At 41.2% G+C, this 25,584-nt stretch overlaps 1 protein-coding gene across 1 annotated transcript; it reads right to left on the bottom strand.

Annotated features, from left to right (window-relative positions):
• Nucleotides 1–1,834: 1,834 nt before the first annotated feature.
• Nucleotides 1,835–25,387, bottom strand: LOC138973248 (uncharacterized). Its single transcript, XM_070345972.1, has 6 exons — nucleotides 24,996–25,387; nucleotides 23,128–23,223; nucleotides 18,117–18,281; nucleotides 4,789–5,537; nucleotides 4,011–4,317; nucleotides 1,835–2,544 (listed from the first exon to the last, which is right to left on the bottom strand). Exons 1-6 carry the CDS (start codon nucleotides 25,113–25,115, stop codon nucleotides 2,305–2,307), a joined length of 1,677 nt encoding a protein of 558 aa, XP_070202073.1. The 5' UTR covers nucleotides 25,116–25,387; the 3' UTR covers nucleotides 1,835–2,304.
• Between the last annotated feature and the right edge of the window lie 197 nt (nucleotides 25,388–25,584).

Here is a 25,584-nt window from a genome sequence, read left to right on the forward strand (position 1 = left end):
AACTAGCGGCAGGTAGTTTAGATTCTTTAACTTCAAATCAGCTGATAATTGTGGACCATTCAACATGAGTTTAGCTGCCCGACGATGTAGAGAGTTTAACATTTTCATGTGAACATCAGAGACAGAAATACGGCGTTTCATGTACAACTCTGTTTTAATTAATACAATTATTTGTGGCATAGCAGCCTCTTAGCCCAGACCTACGTACAAACGCTCTTGTGTAGCCGTGCTTGGTGGTTTTTTTTCGTGTGCATGTGTGCACAAGGTAGTGTTCGGACACCGAATAGCCTTCACAAAGGTGACACCAAAAAATAAATCTCTCGACAAACAGAAGATTCAAAACACACCCAGATACCGACAAACTAGTTAAAAGGCCAGCTAACGCTTGTTTACGTATGACCCAGCGCGATCACTGTGAAAGCTTTCCGTCGAGATTTGTTCTGCTTAGTTTTGCGGTGTTTTAATGTGTATTGTAGTGCGATCAGTGGTGAAAGCTTTTAGTGAAGAATTGTTCTGTTTAGTCTGTAATCGTTGTTGTTGGTCTTGCTGGTATTGACATCGCCGGTTTTACAATTATTAAAGTTTTGATCAAATGTTTTCCGGCAGACTAGGAATCGATACTAGAGTGCTGGTGTTTGTGAATGCACAGCGATTCCAAAAAAACTACCCAACTGATTTTCGTAAATATTTACATTATGAATTTGTTCAGATGATATCCCGGCCCACACGATTTTTTCTTTTTTTTCTCGATAAATGCCTTTGGTGACGTCATATTCGACTCTTTTTTGTGTAAAGTTGAAGGGGTATTGTTGCGATGGTAGGTTAAAAAAAATGATTGAAATTTTATTTTTGGATTAACATACCATGAATTAGTCCAGACTACGAGATTGCATTTCAGGTCAAATAAACAGATACGTTTTTTCATTACAAATGTTATGGTTCCATTGTAATCTTTGTCATCTCTTAAATCCAAAAGAATACTAAAGCCCAAAAGTTAAGCCAACTTTTTTTTTTAAACAAAACATTTTTTCAACTCAGTTTAATGAATGAGCTTTATCAACTGTGCCCTTCGAAAGCGTGTCTATCTGGGTTCCTCGTGAGTACATATTGACGATCTTCACGTGTTAAACTCGTCGTGAGCACAGCTCAGTTTTACCAAGGGGGTCACAGTGACAAAATACACGTTTGTGGTTATTATTTGTTGTCACTTGCTAAACAAGTCAGAAATGGCATGATGTGGCAACATCTGATTCGTCGAGGTGGTAGATGCATGGTTGGAACTGTATTTGAAAGGCAGTTACAGAACGATGTTTCTGTGTAACTGCAGCTGATATCTACCAAAACAACGGTAGCGTTATTCGGCTGGTTGATTAGTACGGATTTAATTACAACTCAAATCTTTAAAATAGTGACGTTACTTGGTGACAAATCATTCAGTGTGTGAGAAGGATTAGTTTGCATCCGAAAACCCACCTTATTGGTTGTTTAAAGCCACATTATTGTCATCAACTGTAGGAATCGAGACCCTCGTGACGTCATCATGCCTTTCTATGAAGGCTTTTCTGCCAGGACTTTATACTTGAGGACGATGGCGTCAAGAATGATCATGCAGGAAACTTTTTGTCCTATGACTAGACCTACAGTGCAACCTACGAAATAAATACAGTTTGATAATCACAGAAAGGGGAAATAACCCACTGCTAACAGTTACCATAGCGCTTGGGGAGACACATTTCACATACATATGAAATATAGATGAACATTCTTCTTGCTTGCCAAAAATTAATTAGTTGTGTCTTGCTGTTCGTGTTATGTGTCCCTTTATTTTCAAAAAAAATTAAAAACCTGAACTTTCCCATTTTGGGCCCATTTTCTAAAATGTAATTAAACAGTTTGTTGTAAGATCCAAAAACATTGGGTAAGAAACATGGTACAATGCCTGATTACTATAAATATGAATAACGTAATATTGCATTTCAGATTTTATACTGGGGTTAAAAAGCTATACATCTGACGTGTTTAAATTGAAAACAAGCTAAAACGAAAACTCAAGAAAATCGGTTTTATGCAAATTTAAATCCTTGAGCATGTGTTACCAAGACACAATTTCAGCTCTGTCTGGGTCACAGGGTTTTGGCCAGCCTATTATTTGCTAGTCTTGGTAGGAAAAAGCAGTTTGTTCAGTTTCATTCCGTAGGTTCATTCGATTGACGGAAATTATTGATTTTGCTTTGTCGCTTAGTTGTCGTTTTGTTGCTGTCGTAACTGAAAATGCAATGGATAGAGGACCGTATATATACAGTTTTAATCCAAGAGGTGCATTCGCCCACTTTTGTCTAGAATCATCCTTCCAATCTTCCCAAAAAAGTCGTCGCCCTTTTTCAATGTCTCCGGTGAGGAAAGCGAAGGAATATTTTTGGGCTGTGTCACGTGGATGGCATTTGTATCATCAAAGGTGAATGGCGGCGTAGGGACTCTGGACTTGTCCGATACCCTGTAGTTCTCGTGCCAAGCTGGATGACAAATTCCAAGGTGGCAGATGACCTTAAAAAAAAGCAGAAGAACAAAGGTTACTGCGCGTGAGAGCGATAAATAAAAAGACCAAAAACATTGTACTCACGTTTGAACGAAGAATACGGAACAAAATACGAGCGACGTTTCGACCAAATATTTATTTTTTATCCTTTCGAATAAATCATCTATTAGCATGTCTCAAACATTTCTGCAAAAGTTCAAATCACTCTGATGAATTGTTTTGAAATGATCTTGTCATCCGTGAACTAACATGTTTCGATTTAACGTTTTGCTTATTGTTCGTATGATAATTTTTACGAAAGTCAATCTAAGAGCAAATTTTGTTTGGACCATATACTATCATTTTACATACATTAAAGCAAATGCACACCACATTTTAACACAAACAGTTCAGTTTCATGAATTTTGTGGTCAAAAGAGTTGAAGAGAAAAACGGTGTGTTAGCTCCTGCCCTAAAAAGTATGCGTCATATTTACTCTGAAAATAAGTTCAAAACAAAAGAAAATATGCTATTTAGGCTCGTGTACTACATTCGCATTTTGCAGGGGGACGAGCATGACCCGTTTTGGTTTTCGGGTTTTGGCTAGCCACGCCTTACTACTTATTGTTCCGGTGATGAGTGGTTTTCGGTGTTAGATTTCGATCAGGAGGACAAGTTGACTCTATGGCTTCACGCGACTTGTTTGTTTCTTTCTTTTTTCTCCTTTCACGATATCCCACTGTTACATTGACATTGTTTCAAGCTTTATACATTGTCATTGTTATCATCCGAGAGAGAGAGAGAGAGAGAGAGGGGAGAGAAAGAGACAGATATATAGACAGAGAGAGAGAGAGCGAGAGAGAGAGAGAGGGGAGAGAAAGAGAGAGAGAGAGGGGAGAGAAAGAGACAGAGATAAACTGAGACAGAGAGAGAGAGAGAGAGAGGGGAGACAAAGAGATAGAGAGAGAGAGAGAGAGAGAGAGAGCGAGAGAGAGAGGGGAGAGAAAGAGACAGACAGAGAGAAAGAGAGAGAGAGAGAGCGAGAGAGAGAGAGAGAGAGGGGGGGTGAGAACAAGTGTGAGAGAGCGAGAGAGAGAGAGAGATAGAGCGAGAGAGAGAGCGAGAGAGAGAGCGAGAAAGAAAGAGAGAGAGAGAGGGGAGAGGGGAGAGAGAATTGAATTGAACTTTATTTAACAAGGATTAAGATTTAAGGCTACGCCTTTTCTTACAATCTGTCCTTGGGACGCATAGACACACAATTATATAATTAAAAAATTAAAAATTAAAAAGTTAAAAAGTTAACCAACAGATGGAGGTGAAATAGAGACAGAGAGAGAGACAGACAGAGAGAGAGATATATATTCACATAACATTTGAAATAATATAGTTTTTTAAGAGCACGCGTGTAAGCATAGCCCGTTGTGCTCCTTTGAATTAATTACATGTATGGGGTACGTATTGTTATTCAACATTCTTAAATACAAAGATATCAAACCTGCAAGCGACGCTCCAAGCAGACAAGCTCCGGGTACTTCTCAAACATCTTGTAGGTAACGAAACACGAGTTGTAGAGCCAATCGCGATCACGGTAGTCCTTAAAAGTCTCCAGATACAGCCCCATCCACTCTGAATGGCGATGCGAGAGCATGACCCCGTTGTTGATTTGCTCTGGATACCTTCCTCGGATCACCCAGTCAAAGGACAGGACAGCTGGACAGGCGAGAAGCGAGTCGTTGACACGTGATAGCCACAGCACGTCACAGTCCTGGTAGGCCCCGCCGTATTTGTACAGGGTGAGGAATCTGTGGACAAGAAAGATGCTGAACCCCAAAACAGTGAGCGAAGGTTAAACGAGAGAGAGAGAGAGAGAGAGAGAGAGAGAGAGAGAGAGAGAGAGAGAGAGAGAGAGAGAGAGAGAGAGAAAGAGAGAGGGAGGAGATAAAGAGAGAGAGAATGAGAGCGAGATATATTCACATTCTATTTGAAATCATTCAAAAGGGCTCACATCTTGCATTAATGCAGACGAAGACACATCATTCATACTCTAAGATGAACATAGTCAGGAGAGAGGATGATACAGAGAGAAAGACAGACATAGAAAGAGGGAGAGAAAGAGGCTGAGAGATAAACAGACTGCGAGAGAGAAAGAGACAGTTGCATGTGAATTTGACACGCTTTAAATTGATTTATGTTTCCATCAGTCAAGATCCATTTTGATGCACTCTGAACATGTTTTATACCAACTCACCAAATCATGTTATCAGAAAACGTACCTTAATACATCAGATACATGGGCAACATTCCCTACAGGGTTTGAGTACACGGAGGAAATCCTTGCAATCTTGACCCATGTGACGTTCTCTTTCTGTAGCTCCTGCCACCACCGTCCTTCTGGCGTACCTTCAGCATGAAAGTACACATGATGGAATCCACCTACATACAGAGCGCTTAAAACGCCTAAAAACTGTCGGAAAGTTAGAGTGTTTGAGTATGAACCCCCTCCTTTGAGCTTGATGAAGTGTGTAATCCTAGGAATGAGATTGTTCGGGTCTTTCTGTATCTTTACTGGGGCTCGCTTCCCGTAAAACAGCCAGCGAGCAAGCTCAGCGAAGGGGGTACTACTGAACATGATGTCTTTGGGATAGAGGATCGAGTCGCTGTAGCTAAGGCACACGACGTCTGACTGATAGTTCGCCTCATTGTAGGATTTTTCCGACACGCAAGTGGCTGGTGCAGAGACGATCTTCTTCAGGTAATGTTGTCTTGTGGCCCGGTCCTTGAAACCTTGCTTGGCAAAGACCACACCCTGAGTCTTGTAGGCGGACGCGGCGAAATGAAAGGAGAACGGTGTGGTGTGAAACTGTGCGGGTGCACGTGTCAGAATGACGCCCTGTCCAAGGAAGACACCTCCCTCGGGTGCTAAGAACCCTAGCATCATGTCGAGCATGACCTCAGATCCACAGGACACGTAGCTGTCTGGCAGCTTCTTCAGCTGTAGATTCGGTAAGGACTCTTTTAGCGTCTGTAGAAAGAGAGCAACGCGTGTGAAGGCAATAGTCTAAAAACGCTTTAGCTTCTGTGGAACAAATAAACAATGTATGTGAAGGCAACAGTACCAAACGCCTTTCTCTTCTGTAGAACGATAATAACAACTGTGAAGACTGTTAGCATATGCTGATCGAGAGCAGCGTATGTGAAGTAACACTACCAGTGCACGTCCATGATCAATCAATCAATCAATATGAGGCTTATATCGCGCGTATTCCGTGGGTACAGTTCTAAGCGCAGGGATTTATTTATTTATATTTTTAATTTTTTTATGCAATTTTATATCGCGCACATATTCAAGGCGCAGGGATTTATTTATGCCGTGTGAGATGGAAATTTTTTTACACAATACATCACGCATTCACATCGGCCAGCAGATCGCAGCCATTTCAGCGCATATCCTACTTTTAACGGCCTATTATTCCAAGTCACACGGGTATTTTGGTGGACATTTTTATCTATGCCTATACAATTTTGCCAGGAAAGACCCTTTTGTCAATCGTGGGATCTTTAACGTGCACACCCCAATGTAGTGTACTGGGTAACAGTTACAAAATCAGTGAGTGATTAACTTTGCTGGTCTATAAACTTGCTCTCACAAAGCCTTGCACTCAGTTGATGGTTTCATGTGATGTATGAAAACTTTGTCTGATGAAATAAAACGTGTTTGCAAAATAAATTGTGTTTGTGAATTTGTTTAATATTTTTATTTATCGAAGCATGGCCTCAAAATGGCGCTTAAAAGTGGGAAATGAACAAAGCTTCTCACTTCTTTGAACTGGTGTTTTTGTTAGAAAAACCAAAGATCATTTGTTGGGGCACATGATTTTGAGGTTAGGACACATTTTTCCAATAAATACACAGACAATAATATAACACTATAGTTATTTCAGATTTAGATGGAATTGAAAAATGCCTTGTCGTAAGCTATTTTCGTTTCCATAAATGCTTCAGGGAGAATGAATTGTCTAAAATACTAATGTTACAGGGAGACTACCGTCGCCCTTCACAGCAGGCTCTGCAGAGTTGTTGGCCTTTGAGTGCGAGCTATTTATAGCTCGCCGGCTAGACACCTGTGGATTGTAGAGTTCTGTTTGACATGGGGTCTGGCGGCTGCTGTCTCCTGTATGTTCTTGGTTTCCTTTGCGTAACCAAAACAGTTTTTATAGGGCTAAGAAATTAGCTCTAAATTCTCAATCCTTTTTTTTTTTTTTTTTTTTTTTTGGTTTTAGAAGTATATTACACGTTGGCGATTACAACCTTGGTTTAAACTGTTTTATTCATTTGTGCATTATTTACAAAAAACGCATATTGAGTAAACAACAACAAGCATAATGCTTATAGTGGTGTTTACAATTAGAAAATTACATATAAATGGCGGCTATTGTACAGTTTAAATGAAGAGCAAGCAAACATGAAAGGAAAATTGAATGAAAATTGTACATCAAAACAAAAATCCGTTTAAGAATACATATATAATATTTATGGTGTTAGCGAGTAAGAGATAGGGAGGGAGAGAGGGAGGGAGAGAGGGAGAGAGAGAGAGAGAGAGAGAGAGAAAGAAAGAGACAGAGAGACAGAGAGACAGAGAGAGAGAGACGAGTAGACGTATCGATTTTGCTTTCACTTTACATGTTTATCTGTTCGAAACCTTCTAACGTGTTCGACGAATATGGATTGTAAATCATCAAAATCTAACGCCAAAAATGGCCAAGATACGACCTACCTATGTCCATTGACAAAAAAGGGTTTCCAGCGACTAAACTCCAACTACCAAAAAAAGATTCCTGACGACCAAATCCATCGACAAAAATAACGGGTTTAAATCTACGACAAAAACAAAGTTGTTATAACGACCGTAGTCCACCAACAAAAAATAAGGCTCCGAACAACAAATATTCAACGTGAAATGGCTCTAAACGACCAAAAGTCCAACGACATACAAAAAGGATTCCAAATGACAAAAATCCATCGACAAAAAAAGAACAAAATCCCCAAAAGTCTAACGACAATAAAAAGCTTCCTAACGACCTGTCAGTTCAGCGCTCCCCAAAAAGGGTTCAAAATGACAAAATCCAACGATAAAGTTCCAAATGACCAAAATACAGACGAAAAACACATTCATATGAACGACCAGGCATGTCTCGTAATTCGCTCCAGTGCCAGTTTTCGTCCTTTTGTCGAACAGCGATGAAAGAATCAATTCCGTCCACACACAAGAGACAAGCTCTTTACAGAGTTAACACAATCTGGCTGACCTTTGTTGCGTGACCGGGGAACTAATCTGGGTCGTCACCGGGCCGCTGAGGTCAGTAATAGTAGCTGGTCGCAGTGACCCAGTGGCAGACAGGCGCGTGTGTGTGTGTTTGGATGGGTGGGGAGGGGAGGAGGTGTATGGGGGGGATGCCTCTGTGTCTGTTGAATCTCTGTCTCTGCCTACGTGAATGTGAAAGGAAATGAGGCATAATGACTATCAGCTCAAATAAGTGCCACTTGCTACACCTATGTTCAATGTTCCAAAAACATGCCTGACAGAATTTGACTCTTCGTCTGATGCAAATCTTTCGAATCAGACGCGATCTGGTACCCAAATCGTGATATGAAAACTTGATGCGTAACCTTTTGCGATCATTACTATGTTGTATCCCAAACCCCCCACACCCATTTCGCTATAAACCTTGTGTTTACGTGAATAAACATTCTGACTGACATCTCACTATGTGCTTCTGCATGTCTCTGTCTCAGTCTCTCCACCCCCCACCCCCCCCCCCCCCCCTCTCTCTCTCTTTGTGCTTCTGTATGTTTCTGTCTCAGTCTCTCCACCCCCCACCCCCCCCCCCCTCTCTCTCTCTCTTTGTGCTTCTGTATGTTTCTGTCTCAGTCTCTCCACCCCTCCCCCCCCTCTCTCTCTTTCTCTCATTGAAGTTTTATTTTTTATGTCCGTCTGTCTTTATAAAGGACAGGTTGGAAGAATAGGCTTTGCCTAAAACCTTTATCCTTTTGTAATAAAGTTCTGAGTCTGAATCTGAGTCTGAGTCTCTGTGCTTCAATTCTGTATGTTTCTGTCTCAGTCTCTCCACCCCCCCCCCCTCTCTCTCTCTCCCCTCTCACACGTGCTCTCCGACCGGGCAAGACGTGTCTACACGGCTCCGCATTCGAAGGATTCTAGCGACGTGTATAATTTCTCCAATACTGTGAATTTTGTTGTGCGGGCACCTAAAGATGGGTTGTACCTGTCTGTGAAAAGTGTTTGGCAAAATGTTGCCTTCTTTGGTGTAAAACAGTGGTGCAAATACGTTTCCTTTGTTCCAAGTCAGTGAAAATTGAATGGACCGACGCCCGCGGACTGTCACTATGTGGTAACATTACAACGATGGTGTAATCCCATCTGCCCAGCCGTCGTGATGCAACATATGTGAAGTTCTGTGCCTGCCCCGGCGAGTGTGAAAATGTGCTGTGAAGTGTGTGTAGTACAATAGTGTGCTGCGTGTGTGTATTCATGGCGTCCTCCGTAGGCACGGAGCTATCAGCCAAGCTCATCCCAACCCTGTGCCCCAATCAGAAAAGATTTTTCTGCGGAGAGCATGAAATCGTATTGTGGCGAAGCGCTCTCCTTCTGCGCTATTCTTCCTTTCAAGGAGGGAGTTTTTCATTTAAATCCCAAGATTTCGACAAAGACAATACAGTTATTGAATCAGTCATTGTGCCATCTTTTGAAACACCCAACGTCACTCCACCAGAACTGGCAAAAACCGTGTTGCGGTTCAAAGTACAGAACAAGAAATTCCTAACAATCACGCTGTACTTCACAGTGACACCTGCCGGCACGCTGCTGTGTCAGGGCCGTGGGTGCGCGATGTGGAGTGCTGAGTGCGACCTTGTGGAGAAGCTGTTAGCAAAATACAATGACAACAACGATCATGTAGAGCTTACAGAGTCATTGTGTAATTTGCCCCTCTCATTCCGCTCAACCATGGAAGACAAGTGCCCCATAACTTCTACCCCTCCTCCCGTTGCCTCCCCCAAACCCACAGACACCGCTCCTCCTTTCTTTGTCTCAGACACCCTCACCCCCACCCCCATCCCCTCGCATCAAGACAGCGCTGCAACCACCACAGGCCACGCCACGCCGCGCAGCACTCTGTCTAAGAGGTCTGTACTCACGCCCCGCAGCCGAACGCGGCACGATGCACGCAGCTCAAGGGGCAGGCCTGCCAACAATGCTCTACCTGCAGTGTGGCGTCGTCTATCTCAGGTAGAGGATGAGATTTCCGCCATCCACTGCATCCTCCAAGACACTGTAAATGCCACAAAACAGCTGTCGGATGGTAAAGCGGAAATAAGTCAAATCGAAGACGCTAAGATGCAAGTAAAAAACACTCTGATGAGAAACTTTTCAGAGAAATTCGAGAAACAGGCAGAGGAACTGTCAGTCCTAAAAAACAAAGTGACCTGTCTCGAAAAAGAAAATGTTAGCATAAAATGCCAGTTGCAGGAAGCGCGCCGTGAGGTTAAATCAAAGAAAAGCTACTCTCAAGCAGTTCAAACTGTAACTGCTGCCAATGGCAATGCCACCCGGACCACACTTCCCTCCCCTCCTCTCATGTATGCTGTCCCCACCACTAACTCCTTTGCCGCCCTATCAGACGACAACTCCCCCAGCGAGTCCACACTCTCCCAGTCCCAGTCGGTCCACCCACTTAAGGAAAACCCTGCTGAATGTGTGGACAGACAGAAACCAACATCACCCCAAGAAACATTGTCCACTCTTTCGGTTGCCGGCCAGTCAACCATGCTCTTGATCGGCGATTCTGTCATCGAGCATGTCGACCCACAACGACTGGCACCAAAGGGTGAGATTCTGCAAAAAGTATGCGTGTCTGGTATGACAGTGTATGACCTGTGCAAATGGCTGCACGGCAATGCCACATCTCCTCAAGCAGCAGTGAATCGTGTGACTGTTCATGTTGGCGTCAACAGTTGCAAGATGGGACCTGTGTCGGAGAAAGAGTGGGCCGACATAATTGGACTGTGCCGCAAAGCCTTTCCTAATGCCAGAGTCTGTCTCAGCTCCATCCTGCCAGCAAAAGGTCGACACACTTTCAACAACTCCATCCTTCCCTCAAATAGAAACCTGGAAGCTGCCTGCCGACGTCTTGATGCTGTCTTTGTAGACAACTCCAGCAGCTTCACTGCGAGCAGTGGTGCACCGAGATTGGCGCTCTACAGCGATCATATTCACCCCAGCGCAAAGGGCACTGCCAAACTGGCTATTAACATCAAATATGCCGACACACCCAACTTGAAAGAGGACCGCCGCTCCAGCGATGACGCTCATCAAGCAAAGAACCATGACAAGGACAACCGAGACCTTTCTCGTCGCAAGCAGCCTCCACACAGACACTCTAATGAGGACACGGGTGCACGCTCCATCCCAAACCACCATTCCCACTCCTACCCTCCACCACCTCCACCCCCGCCGTCCTCCCACCACTACCCTTCACTTATTCCCACCCGTACCCCTGTTAACCTGCCCCCTCCATTTACCTACCCGCCCACCCAGTCTACACGAGAGTCTGTCGGTCAACTGGCGCATGCAGTGACCACGCCAACGCAACCAATCTGGCAATACGCAAGCAGCGCAATTGCGCCGCCCATTCGCCCCTGTCCGCAAATTCGCCCTACCAGTCATCAGCAGTTTGCGGTCCCTCCCCCCGGACACCCACCTGTCTACAGCCAGTCTGCTGACCGTGTCCAACTGCCGCACCTGTCGTCACAGCTCAGTGCAAATGCAGTTCAGCTGCTGAATTTAATTTCAACTCAGCTGATGTGTTAAAAGCTTAAAACTGAAGGCTGTGTAAGTTAGGTGACCTTCGGACTGGTCGGAATATTTCAGTTTGTTTAACAGTATTGAGCGTTGTATCTGCTCCGTGCATAGTCACAAACAGCATCAAATGCAGCAACTAGTGTGTGTGTGTGTGTGTGTATGTATGTGTGTCTGTGCGTGAGTGCATGTGTATGTGTATGTGTATGTGTGTGTGTGTGTGAGCGCGATCGCCGGGTCGCCTTGGACAAACATTATTTGGTTCAATTTTCTTGTAGTGTTATACAACCTAGAGCTTGTGTTACGCTTAAAATCTTACGATAAAGTTCGAAGCGTTTTTGCACCTTGTGCAGTGACTATACCTGTGTTTCTAGTTGTGCCTTGCGTTGTACTCGGACTGCCTGTCTGTGTGACGTGACGTGGACACTGAGGAAAGAGTGTGTTTCCTTCCCTTCGGTTCTAGCACTTCTCCATATCGTCTGATCGACCCGTCGTAGCACATTGTTTAGAACTCTATTGTGTAATTCGTAGACGACAAGGACTTTGCCTTTTCTAGCAAATCTTGAACTTTCACTCTACAACGTCCAGTGTGTGCGGATTGTGTCTGCTTCTGTGTGTACTCTTAACATTTATAAGCATGTCGGCACTAGCTCCAGCCGCAGGACTGAATATCGGACACTTAAACATTTATCATCTCTTGAACAAAATTCCTGATCTCTGCGTGTTATTAAATCAACATTCTCCCATAACCCATTTGTTTGGGATTTCAGAGACTAGGCTGGACTCACGCATCTGTGATGATATGTTGCGGATACCTCACTATTCTGTTATCCGACGCGACAGTATGGAAGTACAACATACTGGTCTTGCTGTTTATGTCCATGATTCCATTGCAAAGTTTGTTAAGCGCAGGGCTGATCTGGAAGTGAAAAGTATTGAATGCCTTTGGCTTGAAATTTCTTATAAGAATTCGAATTCTTTTCTCCTCGGTTTTGTATATAGAAATCCCGCATCCAATTCAGCTTGGTCTGACGATTTTATTGATTTGATGGATAACATCAAATGTAATAATCGCAATGTTTTGTTACTTGGTGATTTTAACATAGACTTGCATAAAACCCAGACAGCCTGGCGCTCAGTTACATCTCTCTTTGGATTCCATCAACTTGTGAACACCTCAACCAGATTGACTGATACAACATCAACGTTGATTGACCACATTTACACTAATAATATTTCCATGGTGTCAAACGTGAAAACTGTACCTTCAAGCATCAGTGACCATTGTTCACTATTTTGTTCTTGGTCGTTCAAGTTACCTAAGCCGGTGCACAAGGGCCATACAACTATTGAATATAGAAGCTTTAAAACGTTTGATGAAACTAAATTCTTCTTTGATCTCAGTTTAGCACCATTTTCCTCTGTGTTTAATCATGTTGTTGCTGACGAAGCGTTGGGCGCCCTTTTAGATATATTTTATCCTATAGTGGATAAGCATGCCCCACTACGTCACCACAGAGTGAAATATCCATCTCTTCCCCCATGGTTGACGGAACAGATTATAGAAGCCATGTCCCTGCGTGATTTTTACAAAGCAAACAACATGAAGTCTGATTTTAAGAAACAAAGGAATAAAGTGACAGAATTAACACGTCAAGCAAAAGCAAATTACTTTAATACATTAATCGAGGACAAGAAAGATATTGCAACTGTTTGGCGTGCTGTTAATAACATATTAGGTAAATCTAAACAGAACTCAAATCGGTCTGCCACAACCATCTCCCCTGAAGATTTTAATAACCATTTTTTGTCCCTTGCCAATAGGCTAAATGAATCTGCAAAATGCGACAGTCCTGATTCTGACCTTGAAGTCTCTCTCACAAAATTACATGATTTTTGCAATGACAAATGTAAACCGGACGATTTTTTTACTATTCCAGACATAGCAGTGCATGAGGTAGGTAAGGCGCTAGAAGGCCTTGAGAATAAAAAGTCCATGGGTCCTGACAAGATTCCTCCTTACTTGGCCAAATTAGCTCTACCATATATTGTGGAGCCACTCACCTATGCGTATAATCTCTGCATAAAGCAAAATACTGTACCTAGTTTACTAAAAAGAGCAAAAGTAATTCCACTCCATAAAGGCGGAAATTTATCCGACCCAAATAATTTTAGACCCATTTCCTTATTACCCATTTTATCCAAACCATTGGAAAAACATATTCACAAACATTTGCTCGCGTACATAGAAAGCAGAAACCTTTTCCATCAATTTCAATCTGGTTTTCGAACAAATCACTCTTGTCACAGCGCCCTTACCACGCTATGCGACACCTGGTTGTCTGCAACAAACCGATCTGAAATCAGTGGTGCTGTGTTTCTCGACTTTAAAAAAGCGTTTGATCTTGTTGATCATTCAATTTTACTGAAGAAATTACAGTTGTATCTCAGAAACAGTTCAGTGTGTAACTTTTTTGCTTCCTATTTACAGGACAGATCTCAATATACTGCCCTAAACTGTAAAATATCTACTGAGGAGACTGTGAAATGCGGGGTGCCTCAAGGGTCAGTGCTTGGGCCGATCTTGTTCTGTCTGTATATCAATGATCTGCCACTGCACATTTCTGACAGTAATGTAAGAAGTGATTTTTTTGCTGACGATTCTTCTCTTCACTCAAGTGGAAAGTCTGTTACAGTAATAGAGTCCTCCCTTCAAACAGCTTTAAACGATGTAAATAACTGGTGTAGTGTTAATGCTATGCTTGTCCATCCAATAAAAACTAAAAGTATGGTAATTGCAACCAGACAAAAACATCAGATTTCTCCACTCAAACTAAATCTTACTATTGGTACGCAATCAATTGAACAAGTTCAACAGCATCGCGTTTTAGGGGTAATTCTTGATTGTGAATTCAAGTGGCAGGCACAAATACAGCATATTTGCAAGAAAGTAGCCAAGAACGTTTTCCTCCTATCCAAGTTAAAGCTATATACCGACAGAAGGACTCTGGAAATGTTCCACCATGCTCATGTAATGCCTCACATTAATTATGTTTCGACGCTCTGGGATGGCAGCAGTGATGTCCACTTGAAAAAGTTAGACTCTCTCTATCGTCGCTCGGCCAAACTCATCGTAAAGGATAATGCCTCAACAGATATGAAATTAAAAATGCTTAACTTTCTTCCACTGGAAAAGCATCTCAAGTTAAACAAAGCCATTTTCATGCATAAATTGTATCACGGTAAAGTGCCGATTTACATTACATCATTATTTAATAAAGCTACCCACAGATATGGGTCGGTCAACTTGATCCCACCAATTCCACGAATTGACCTGTATAAGACCAGTCTTGCTTTTTCGGGTACTTCAGTTTGGAATTCACTTCCATCATCCTTTAAGCACCTAAAGTCATTAAAAAGTTTTAAAAAATGTGTAAAAAACCACTTAATGTCTGAGTAGTTTAACGCCTTTTGACTTACCAAACTTAGTATTACGTCAAAAATATGCTGTGCATTGTATATTCTGAACATATTTTTGTTACTCTATTGCTACATGTTCGATTGCCACCAGCTTGTATATATAATTACCTGCATAGTATGCATTTGATTTTATGAATAACCACATATGTATGATCTTCATGCCTCATCTTTATCATCATCATCATCATTATCATCATCATTATCGTCATCATCATCATCATCGTCATCTTTATTATCACGTTTTCCGACCTCCTATTGTTGGTTAACTTTTTAACTTTTTAATTTTTAATTTTTATTTTTTTATTTTTTATTTATTTTTTTATTTTTTATTATATAATTGTGTGTCTATGCGTCCCAAGGACAGATTGTAAGAAAAGGCGTAGCCTTAAATCTAAATCCTTGTAAAATAAAGTTCAATTCAATTCAATTCAATTCTCTCTCTCTCTCTCTCTCTCTCTCTCTCTCTCTCTCTCTGTGTGCTTCTGTATGTTTCTGTCTCAGTCTCTCCACACCTCCCCCCTCTCTCTCTCTTTCTCTCTCATTTTCCGTCTCTCTCAAACTCTATAACGTCCATGCCAATATATCAGTTTGAGGTCATCAACCGTGTACACGTCTACGCTGAGTTCTTTTTTTTTTTTTTTTTTTTTTTTTTTTAAATCTCAGTTGCATGCAGGCTGCTTCAACCCTTTCTTTTTTGCCTTTTTTTGTTGTTTTTTTGTTGTTGTTGTTGTTGGCGGGGAGCATCCTTCTTCATTGATTTTTATTTTTTTATTTTTTTTAAGTAATGTTTTTACTATAACATTAACATTACTATATCTAAATGTATTTTAAGCAACTTTTCTATATAACAATTCCCTCTCAAAAATGCATACAATATCCAGAGGGGAGCCATATCTATAAATACCAACACACATTTTGGCTATCACAATCAAATAATTCACATAACTTATTAGTGCCTTGGAACTTTGTGAATTTTCAAATACGCCCAAAAAAACTTCCTTTACGGTAATTTTAATAATCATATTATATTTACAATTCACTTTATCCTCAACGCATTTCCAAATGGACATAATTTTCGGGCAAAAGTAAAAAAAATGTTCAATATAATCAATTTCGTTCTCACAGTGAGTACAGCAATTACTCACGGAAATGCCTATTTTATACAATAAAATATTTGTGGGGTAAATATTGTGCAATATTTTCCAATGCAACATTCGCAATCTTGTTTCAGTGGTTACTTTGTTTACCATTAACCATTGCTCTTTTCCCGGCCTGAAATCAAGTTTATGTTCCCAAAATTTAACTACAACCGGCTCCACATATTTTTCCTTTATAATTAATTTGCGAAATTGACAAGGCTTACTCAGGTTCTTTAAATCGTTGAATCCACATACATTTCCATTTGCAGAGCGTAGTGTTGCTGCTTTAACTGCTGTACAAATCACCCTATATTCAAAGAATCTTGTGGGCTTACATCCAACCTTTTGCTGCATAATATTAAAGGGCACAATCTCATTACCAACATATACATCCTTTACTCGACAAACGCCTGCTTTAATCCAGTCGCTAAAAAACAGGGTTTGGCCGCAATAGATTATATCCTTGCTGTTCCATAAACACGTATCTCTTAATAGCATGTCTCCACCTACTGCTCTCTGAATCATGTCCTTATTTTTCAATCAACAAATTAAAACTTGTTTCCAAAATACATTTTTAATTAATCCCAATCCTTTAAATTTTTTTACCGTGGTGTTAGATTGGAAGCAACACAGCCTTTCACCAAGCTTCGAGAACATATGTATCGGTATTTGTTTCCAACTTTCCTGCTTTTCGTTCAATAAATTTGCCGCCCAGGACAACAAACAAGAGGACTGCATATCAATGACATCAATCATTTTTAAACCCCCATCAGGAAACTCTTGACACATCACTTTTCTTTTAACTTTCTCTAAATTCTCAATCCTGTTTGATTGGACTTTGCCTCGAAAGGTGAGTGTTGTGTTTCGGCACTCGGTTACACTAACGCGCACACTTTACAGCAACAACATTATGTTGTATGCTGGATAATAACTTAATTAAATGAGCAATAGATCTTTCAAAAAATATCAATTATCAGCGATAAACGCAGACGATTTTCCGATGTCATTTGGTTTCGTTTCCTTCTGTAATGTACGCAAAGCACACTAACTGACTTCACGCAGTCGACCCCACCAAATTGTCAATGTATTGTGATGAAATAGATGCTTGAGAATCTTCCATTTATTGTCTTTGGAATATCTGATTGAAAAAAAGGTATTTTGTATGTGGACAAGCCTGTTTAAGTTTGATTATTTACACTTTTTTTTTAAAGTGCTCATGTGCCCTAACTGTTACCCAGTATCATGGACGTACACACCAACACCTTTTAGCATCTGTAGAACCACAGCAACACCTTTTAGCTTCTGTAGAACGGGAGCAACACATTGTGAAAGCAACAGGACTATACGCTTACAGTTTATGTATAACAAGAGCAACACACTTGCTTTTTAAGATCTGTAGCACAATACCAATGCATGTTAAGGCAACAGTATAAAACACTTTTAGCTTCTGTAGAACGATAATAACAACTGTGAAGGTACCAGTACTAAACGCTTATAGCTTCTGTAGAACGATGATAACAACTGTGAAGGTAGCAGTACTAAACGCTTTTAGCTTCTGTAGAACGATGATAACAACTGTGAAGGTAGCAGTACTAAACGCTTTTTTAGCATCTGTAGAACTAGAGCCGGCCGCGCAAATAATATACATACACAAAAAGTGTCAAAGTTGTCAGAAGCTGGCAGGTGGTTATAGTGAAAGCAATCAGTTTACTCACCAAAACAAAAAAAACAAGTGTCAAATTCGTCAGAATCTGGCTGGTAGTTTTAGCCGAAGCAATCAGTTTACTCACCAAAACAAAAACTAGTGCCAAAGTCGTCAGAATCTGGTAGGTAATTACAGTATAGTGAAAACAATCCGTTTACTCAACAACAAACACAAGTGTCAAAGTCGTCAGAAGCTGGTAGGTAGTTATAGTGGAAGCAATCAGAATCTGGCAGGTAGTTATAGTGAAAGCAATCAGTTTACTCAACAACAAACACAAGTGTCAAAGTCGTCAGAAGCTGGCAGGTAGTTATAGTGAAAGCAATCAGTTTACTCAACAACAAAAACAAGTGTCAGAGTCGTCAGAAGCAGACAAGTGGTTACATGGAAGGCAAACAGTCTACTCACCAAAAACCAAGAGTCGTAGTCGTCAGAAGCTGGCAAGTAGTTATAGTGAAGGACCAGAGTTAGAGGGCGCAGGATGTGCAACGCACTGAGAAGACTGAGGTAGTCTTTGAATTGGAACTTCTTCTTGGCGTCAGCACACCACAGGTAGTGTACAACACACGGCACCTAGATGTTGGAAAGAGACGCAGATGTTTGCAGTCACAATTATATGAAAGCATGAGTATCCACCCGAATTCTCGGATTTTCCGAATTCACAATACTTATTGCGCAGTTTCCATTTTATGAATGTAGAGTATCATATTTTTACATTCAATAAGTTCAGTCCAGTCAACAAGCTATTCTTATATTAAATGCTGCTTTGAAATTGCAATAGATGCCACAGTATGCAGATATTGTCAAGGGCAAAGTAAACTGCTGCCCTGCTGCGCGTTTTACATAAGACAAGATGACTGATACTTTTGAGAACAGTTTTAAGCAAATAATAACCCTTTGTGACTTGTTCTGTACCTAAAATAAATGTCTCCGGAGCGTTGGTTAGGACATGTCCCCAAATGGCTGTCATCTAATCCGAATCATCATCATCGTCATCTCCAAAGATACAGCCAACAATTGCAAAGGGCTTATGACGTCAATACACTACCAAAGAAGGGACGTGTTTTATGAATATATTTCAGCAGAGAATATGTCTTTTGTGAATATGCTGCAAGAGAAGGGGCGTCTTTTGTGAATGATCTGCAAGAGGAGACAACTTTTGTGAATACGCTACCAGTACCAAGCAAGGGACTTGTTTTGTAAATACGCGACCAGAAAACGGACATGTTTGTGCATAAACTACCAGAGAAGGGACGTGTTTTGCTTTGAAGAGACGTCTTCTGTGAATACATCATCAGAGAAAGGACATGTTTTTGAGAACATGCTACAAGATAAGGGAAATGTTTTGAGAACTCGCTACCAGAGAAGGAACATGTTTGTCAATATGCTACCAGAGAAGGGACGTCTTTTGTGAATACGCTACCAGAGAGAGGACATGCTTTGAGAACATTTTACAAGACAGGGGACATGTTTTCAGAAATCGCTACCTGAGAAGGAACATGTTTGTCAATATGCTTCCTGAGAACGGTTTGTTTTGAAAATGTTATACAAGAGAAGAGACCTGTTTTGTTAATACTTTACCAGATAAGAGAATTGTTTTGAGAATACATTACAAGAGAAAGGAAATGTTTTGGGAATACGCTACCAGATAATAATAATAATAATAATAATAATAATAATAATAATAATAATAATAATAATAATAATAATAATAATAATTGTCAGTAAGTACTGGTGTCACATGACTGATGTGAACCAGTTGATTGGCTAATGGCGATGCGCTTAAATCTGAGCGCTAACTTTTCCACAGAGCGTATTCTTACGCCCTTTGCCAAAGCGAGACTGTACTCTCATCCTCAGAATTAATTAATGACATGTAGCTTATATTCTTCACTTTACCAAAATATAACCATACATTTCCTGCGGCTCAAAGCAGAAGTTTTTTTTTCCTGACAGATCGCAGGCGCCTGTGCCACAGTTAAGACCACTGATCTAAAAATAGAAGCGGCTGTATCTCTTCCACAGAATTAATGGTCTCTTCTCGTTTTGACTTGCAAAGATTCTTCTCATATGCCGTGTTAGTGGCATGTAGCTTATTGACCACATTACTAAATGATGAGTTTGTGTAAAATTCCCAGCGGCAAACAGAAAACACAAGTGTTATTCCGATAACGTATCAGCTAGACCAGCATTTGAAAGTCGACTCTGTTATACTAGTAGACTACACTGAACTACGACTGCATCAGTTCAGTAAATGAATGGTTTCCGAATTATTATTTCAAGGCAACAACAATCGGAATCGAAAACGTGTAGGGTTAAGAACGTTCTTACTATGTATAAAACTTATTACCAGCCTGCCTTATGCGTGCAGACGAGCAATTGTTGTTTTTGAAATGAGACTGCAGTGCAGTGCCGTGGTTCGATTGCCCTAGCCGCCTAGCAGACGACATAAACCCCGCAGCAAATTAACATGTTGGGCAAATGTGAACAAACAAACGATGGGGACATAATACGTATAGGGTTCACAGCATTCTTACAGTTCATATATATAGTACCAGTCTCCCCGATGAGTGAAGATACAACACGAGAAACATATCACATTTACTTTGAAAATGTGCTAACCGTGGCCTTGGCCGGAGTCAATTCAAGGGGCAACACTCTGCACAGTCAATCTGTCGAAGCTCGATGAAGGTTTCGAATCGCAAATAACTAAGAGCACAGTCCTTTCTCCGAGTTTAAATGAGGTCTCTATGAAAGATCATCACTTTTTAGCTTAACGCTACACTGGAATTTACCAACAGACATTAAAACAAGAGTTTGCGTGTGACGAAAGCACGACACACTTGAGACAGCCCACACAAAAGTAGATCTGACACAAACCTGACCACACAGTTACGCCTATCCAAATGCGCGTTGCAAAATGTGCGTTTTGAATCTTCTTTTTTCTCTGGCGGTACTGACAATATCGTTATTGAAACAATCCCAGTGCACTAAGGGATTTGTAGAGCAAATCTCGAAAATAATTAGTGAACTCAGCGCTATGCGCTTCGTTCAATAATGAATTTTCTCGATTTGCTCTATAAATCCCTCAGTGCACTGGGATGTCTCAATAACTTAAATAATAATAATAATAATAATAATAATAATAATAATAATAATAATAATAATAATAATAATAATAATAATAGTAATAATAATAACTGGACATTGTTAAGTGCCTAACCTATGGCTCTAGGCCCTTTACAAAAGAACATATATATACAGAATAGAACAATTAAAAGTACAACCTACATAAAACAAATTAATCATACAGACACAAATCACCACATGTACAGTTCACACAATAATCATATATGCAATACACACTATATATATATACAAACATACACAGCTAACACTCTCAACAATCATAACAACTTATTGGGAGAGGAGTATGTGCAGAAATGGAATGAAGAAAAATTAGGCCAGGTTGGTGTAATATTCTGTGAAAAAGAAAGTTTTCAACTGTTGTTTAAAAGAGCTGAGAGAGGTGCAGTGTCTGACAGAGAAGGGAAGAGAGTTCCAGAGTGGTGGTGCAGCACAACAGAAGCTTCTTGCTCCGTGCTGCTTCCTGTTGAAGCGCTCAACTTTCAGTAGCCTGGTGTCAGCGGATGATCTGAGTGTGCGTGATGGGGTGTATATGTACAGGAGTTCAGAAAGGTACTGAGGGGCACTTCCTGAGAAGACCTTGAAACACAGACAAGCGACTTTGTACTTGATACGTTGTTCCACCGGCAGCCAGTGGAGCGTGTATAGCAGGAGAGTGACATGCTGTGTTTTCTTTGACCTAAAGATGATGTGGGCTGCAGCATTTTGAACAGTTTGGAGAGGTTGGATAACTAACGAAGGACATCCAATCAGCAGGGCATTACAATAGTCTAAACGAGACAATATGCAGGAAGTGACAAGGGTTTTTGTGGCTTCTTCAGTGAGAAAGTGGCGGATGGAGCTGATGCGCCTAATTTCAAGGTAGGCTGCCTGACATGTTTTTGTGACATGATGTCTCATAGAGAGGTCAGAGTCAAGGTAGAACCCAAGATCTCTGGCCTTCCCGGAGAATGTGACAGATGCTGAGCCTAACTGAATGGCAGATGGAAGACTGTGACGAGAAGAAGAGGTTGAAGAGGCAAACAGAACTGCTTCAGTTTTTTCTTCGTTAAGTTTAAGTTTGTGTTCATTCATCCAGTCTTTTACATCAGAAACGCAGTCTTGTAGAGAAGAAACAAGGTCATTGACCTTTTCAGGAGGAGATGCTTGATGAAGCTGTGTATCGTCTGCGAACATTTCATGACTGACTGCATGGTGGTTGATGATGGTGGATAGCTGTGTTGTGTACAAGACAAACAGTACCGGACCTAAGACTGAGCCCTGTGGTACTCCATAGAACAGAGGTGTTGTGCTAGAACGATGGTCTGCCACAAGAACAAACTGACTTCTGTCTGACAGGTAGGAACAGAACCAGGACAGCGCTGTGCTATTGATGCCGAAAGATTGTTCCAGACAAGAGAGTAGAAGCTTGTGGTCAATCGTATCAAACGCAGCAGAGAGATCTAACAGAAGTAGAGCGGAGACTTTGTTGTGATCAAGAGCCTTGAGTAGGTCATCTTACAATGCGCAACAAAGCTGTTTCAGTTGCGTAGTTCGCAGGATAGGCGGACTGGTGTACGTTTAAAAGGCTGTTTGCTTCAAGGTGTGCATCGAGCTGATGTTGGACAACTAAGGGACATACTTTGTGAATATGCTACAAGAGAAGCAACGTGTTTTGTGAATATGATGCTGGAAAAGCGACATGTTTTGTGAATACAGTACCAGAGAAGAGACATGTTTTGTGAATACGCTGCCAGAGAAGAGACATATTTTGTGAATACACTACCAGAGAAGAGACACGGTTTGTGAATACGCTACCAGAGAAGAGACATGTTTTGTTAGTACGCTAGGAGAGAAGAGACATGTTTTGTGAATACGCTACCATAGAAGAGACATATTTTGTGAATACGCTACCAGAGAAGAGACATATTTTGTGAATACGCTACCAGAGAAGAGACATATTTTGTGAATACGCTACCGGCAGAGAAGAGACATATTTTGTGAATACGCTACCAGAGAAGAGACATATTTTGTGAATACACTACCAGGGAAGAGACATGCTTTGTGAATACGCTACCAGAGAAGAGACATGTTTTGTGAATACGCTACCAGAGAAGAGACATATTTTGTGAATACACTACCAGGGAAGAGACATGCTTTGTGAATACGCTACCAGAGAAGAGACATGTTTTGTTAATACGCTACCAGAGAAGAGACATGTTTTGTGAACACACTACTGGGGAAGGGACGAGAATTATGAATATGTACACTACCAGACATGGAGAGTGCTTACGTTGGACGGGTGCCTGTCATCCAGGTTATGCCCGGGCCAGTCCTCTCTGTGCAAGAGAGAAGAAGCTGGAAGAGAGAGGACTCGTTGCGTGTCGCCCTGTAACACATACAGGTGTATTATAAAGTATCAGGTTCGTCCAAGCAATTCCCGCGCCAATATCTTCCATGACATCTTCAGATTGTATTCGGGGAGTCTCCTTGAAACATATCAGGATACATAGGTGCATTGCAGAGAATCAGTGTATCTGACTGGGACGCATATTATTACGCGACAAGAACGAATAGCTAGTTCATTAGCAAAACTATTATCACATGCAAACATGAAGAAGTGAGAGAGAGCGACAGTAAGACAGCGAGAGATCGACACAAGGAGGGGGGATGGGGGTGGAGGGAGGGGTATGTGACAAAAAGACAGAGAAGAACAAGAGACAGAGAAATGACAGAGAGGGGGGAGAAAGATCAACAGAGAAAGAGAGAGGGGTAGAGAGAATAAAAGAAAGAGAGAGGGGTGGATAGAATAAAAGAATGAAAGAGAGAGGAAAAGAGATTGCCAAAAGACAGAGGTAGAGGAGAGAGAAAGAAAGAGAGCGCCAAACGATATAAGGAGAGGCAAGAGATGATGTTGATGGAACTTTAATTTTTAAGGATAGAGGTTTTAAAGCTACGCCTTTTTTTTACAACCGGTCCTTATACTTCTAATACAAAATTAGAAGAAATGATAAACAAGTAAAAATACCGGACAAATAAGCAAACTAAACGAACAAACAAGCACACAAACAACACAATAACAAAATAAGCATACTCAAACAAATTAAAACAACAACATACAAATCAAAAATGAAAAAGCAATCAGCAAGCAAGCTAAACATGCAACATGTTGATTGAGGTTACACATATACATTGATCGACAGTCAAGTTCACACGATACCAACGTTGACACTAATGCCTACAATGATAATATATGTGTAACTGATGATGATGATGATGATGATGATGATGACGATGATGATAATGATGATAATATTAATAATTAAGTAGAAGTGCAATGCCAAGGCACTGCATACCCCCCGCGAAGGACAAAGCCTCTCTCTTTCTCTCTCTCTCACACACACACACGCGCGCCACGCGCGCACTCGCATACACACACTAACACACACATTCACAATACTACACACACACACACACATACACAAACACACACACACAAACACGTTCACACACTCACTCACACACAGATCATCCATGCACACAAAGCACACACTCACACAGACATACACACACATATACACGTACACACACACAAACACACGCTCTCTCTCTCTCTCTCTTTCCCCTCTTTCTCTTTTAAACACACACACACACACACACACACACACACACACACACACACACACACACACAGTAAGCGACAGACAGAATAGGAAAGAGAGATAAAGAGAAAGAAGGGGGGGGGGGGGGAAAGAGAGAGGCAGATAGCTACGGAAAGAGTGAGGTTAAAGAGGGAGAGGGAGTGACGGAAATAGAGAGGGAGAGAGGGCGCGCGACAAAATAGAGGAGAGAAGTGAGAGAGAGAAAGATACGGAAAAAAGAGTTACATGGAGAGCAAGATACTGAGAGAAAGAGAGAGAGAGAGAGAGAGAGAGAGAGAGAGAGACCGAGAGACCGAGAGGGAGAGAGATAAAGAGTGAGTGAGTGAGGGCAGGAGATATAGCAAAATAAAACATGCTTTATCTGTTTTTGTTATGCTTAGTCAAGGCAAGGCAACATTTATTTCAGAAACCTCTAGGATTACATGAATTTGAAAAAAAGACAACAAAAACAACAACAACAAAATACAATAATCAGTAGTCGAAACAGCCAATAACTTACGAATCCTCTGTTGAAACCATAAGCGAAATGTGTCCAGTAAAACATCAGCAGCAGGCTCACCACAAAAATGACCACTGCCATGCACAGCATCCTTTTGTTCCTGGTCGGCCTTGCCATCATCTCCGTCTTTGTCGATCTGTTAAATGGTTATGGGAAGAGTACAAGTAAATTCGTGAAAATAGTTCAGCTCACCAATATCAGATTTGAACAGGCTTTTACATGGGATAGGACTATATTCCTCAACTTGGCCACACACACACAATCAAAACCAGGGTGCTCTCTGAGCATAGTCGTTATTTTATTTTTATATGATCTAGTTTTGTACGAACCACTCCTAAATGTTTAAGAAATATATTCATACACAAATTCTCACTCGTCACAGTAAGCAGAGAGGGTGTTGATAATTGGTGTGTGACAAAGTGGTGTGCAGCCGTTTATTATGTTCATATATATACGAACGGACAGGGTGATCCAAAAACAATGCAACCCATACAAATGCTATTACCTCATGCTCGTCAGAATGCTCAACAACTACCTAGTGTGGCGCATGGCTCACTGCTACGTGCAGGACCTGAGCTGGGACTACGTG

Source organism: Littorina saxatilis, linkage group LG8 (assembly GCF_037325665.1).
Source record: "Littorina saxatilis isolate snail1 linkage group LG8, US_GU_Lsax_2.0, whole genome shotgun sequence".
Taxonomy (NCBI): domain Eukaryota; kingdom Metazoa; phylum Mollusca; class Gastropoda; order Littorinimorpha; family Littorinidae; genus Littorina; species Littorina saxatilis.

What these genes read in the sequence shown, in the direction of transcription:
- LOC138973248 (XM_070345972.1), bottom strand. Translation starts at nt 25,115, where the DNA reads ATGATGGCAAGGCCGACCAGGAACAAAAGGATGCTGTGCATGGCAGTG. An exon ending in ACTACGACTCTTGGTTTTTG is followed by an intron (nt 5,538 to 18,116) that starts GTGAGTAGACTG and finishes CTCTTTCTACAG; the next exon opens with ACGCTAAAAGAGTCCTTACC. An exon ending in CATGTATCTGATGTATTAAG is followed by an intron (nt 4,318 to 4,788) that starts GTACGTTTTCTG and finishes TCTTGTCCACAG; the next exon opens with ATTCCTCACCCTGTACAAAT.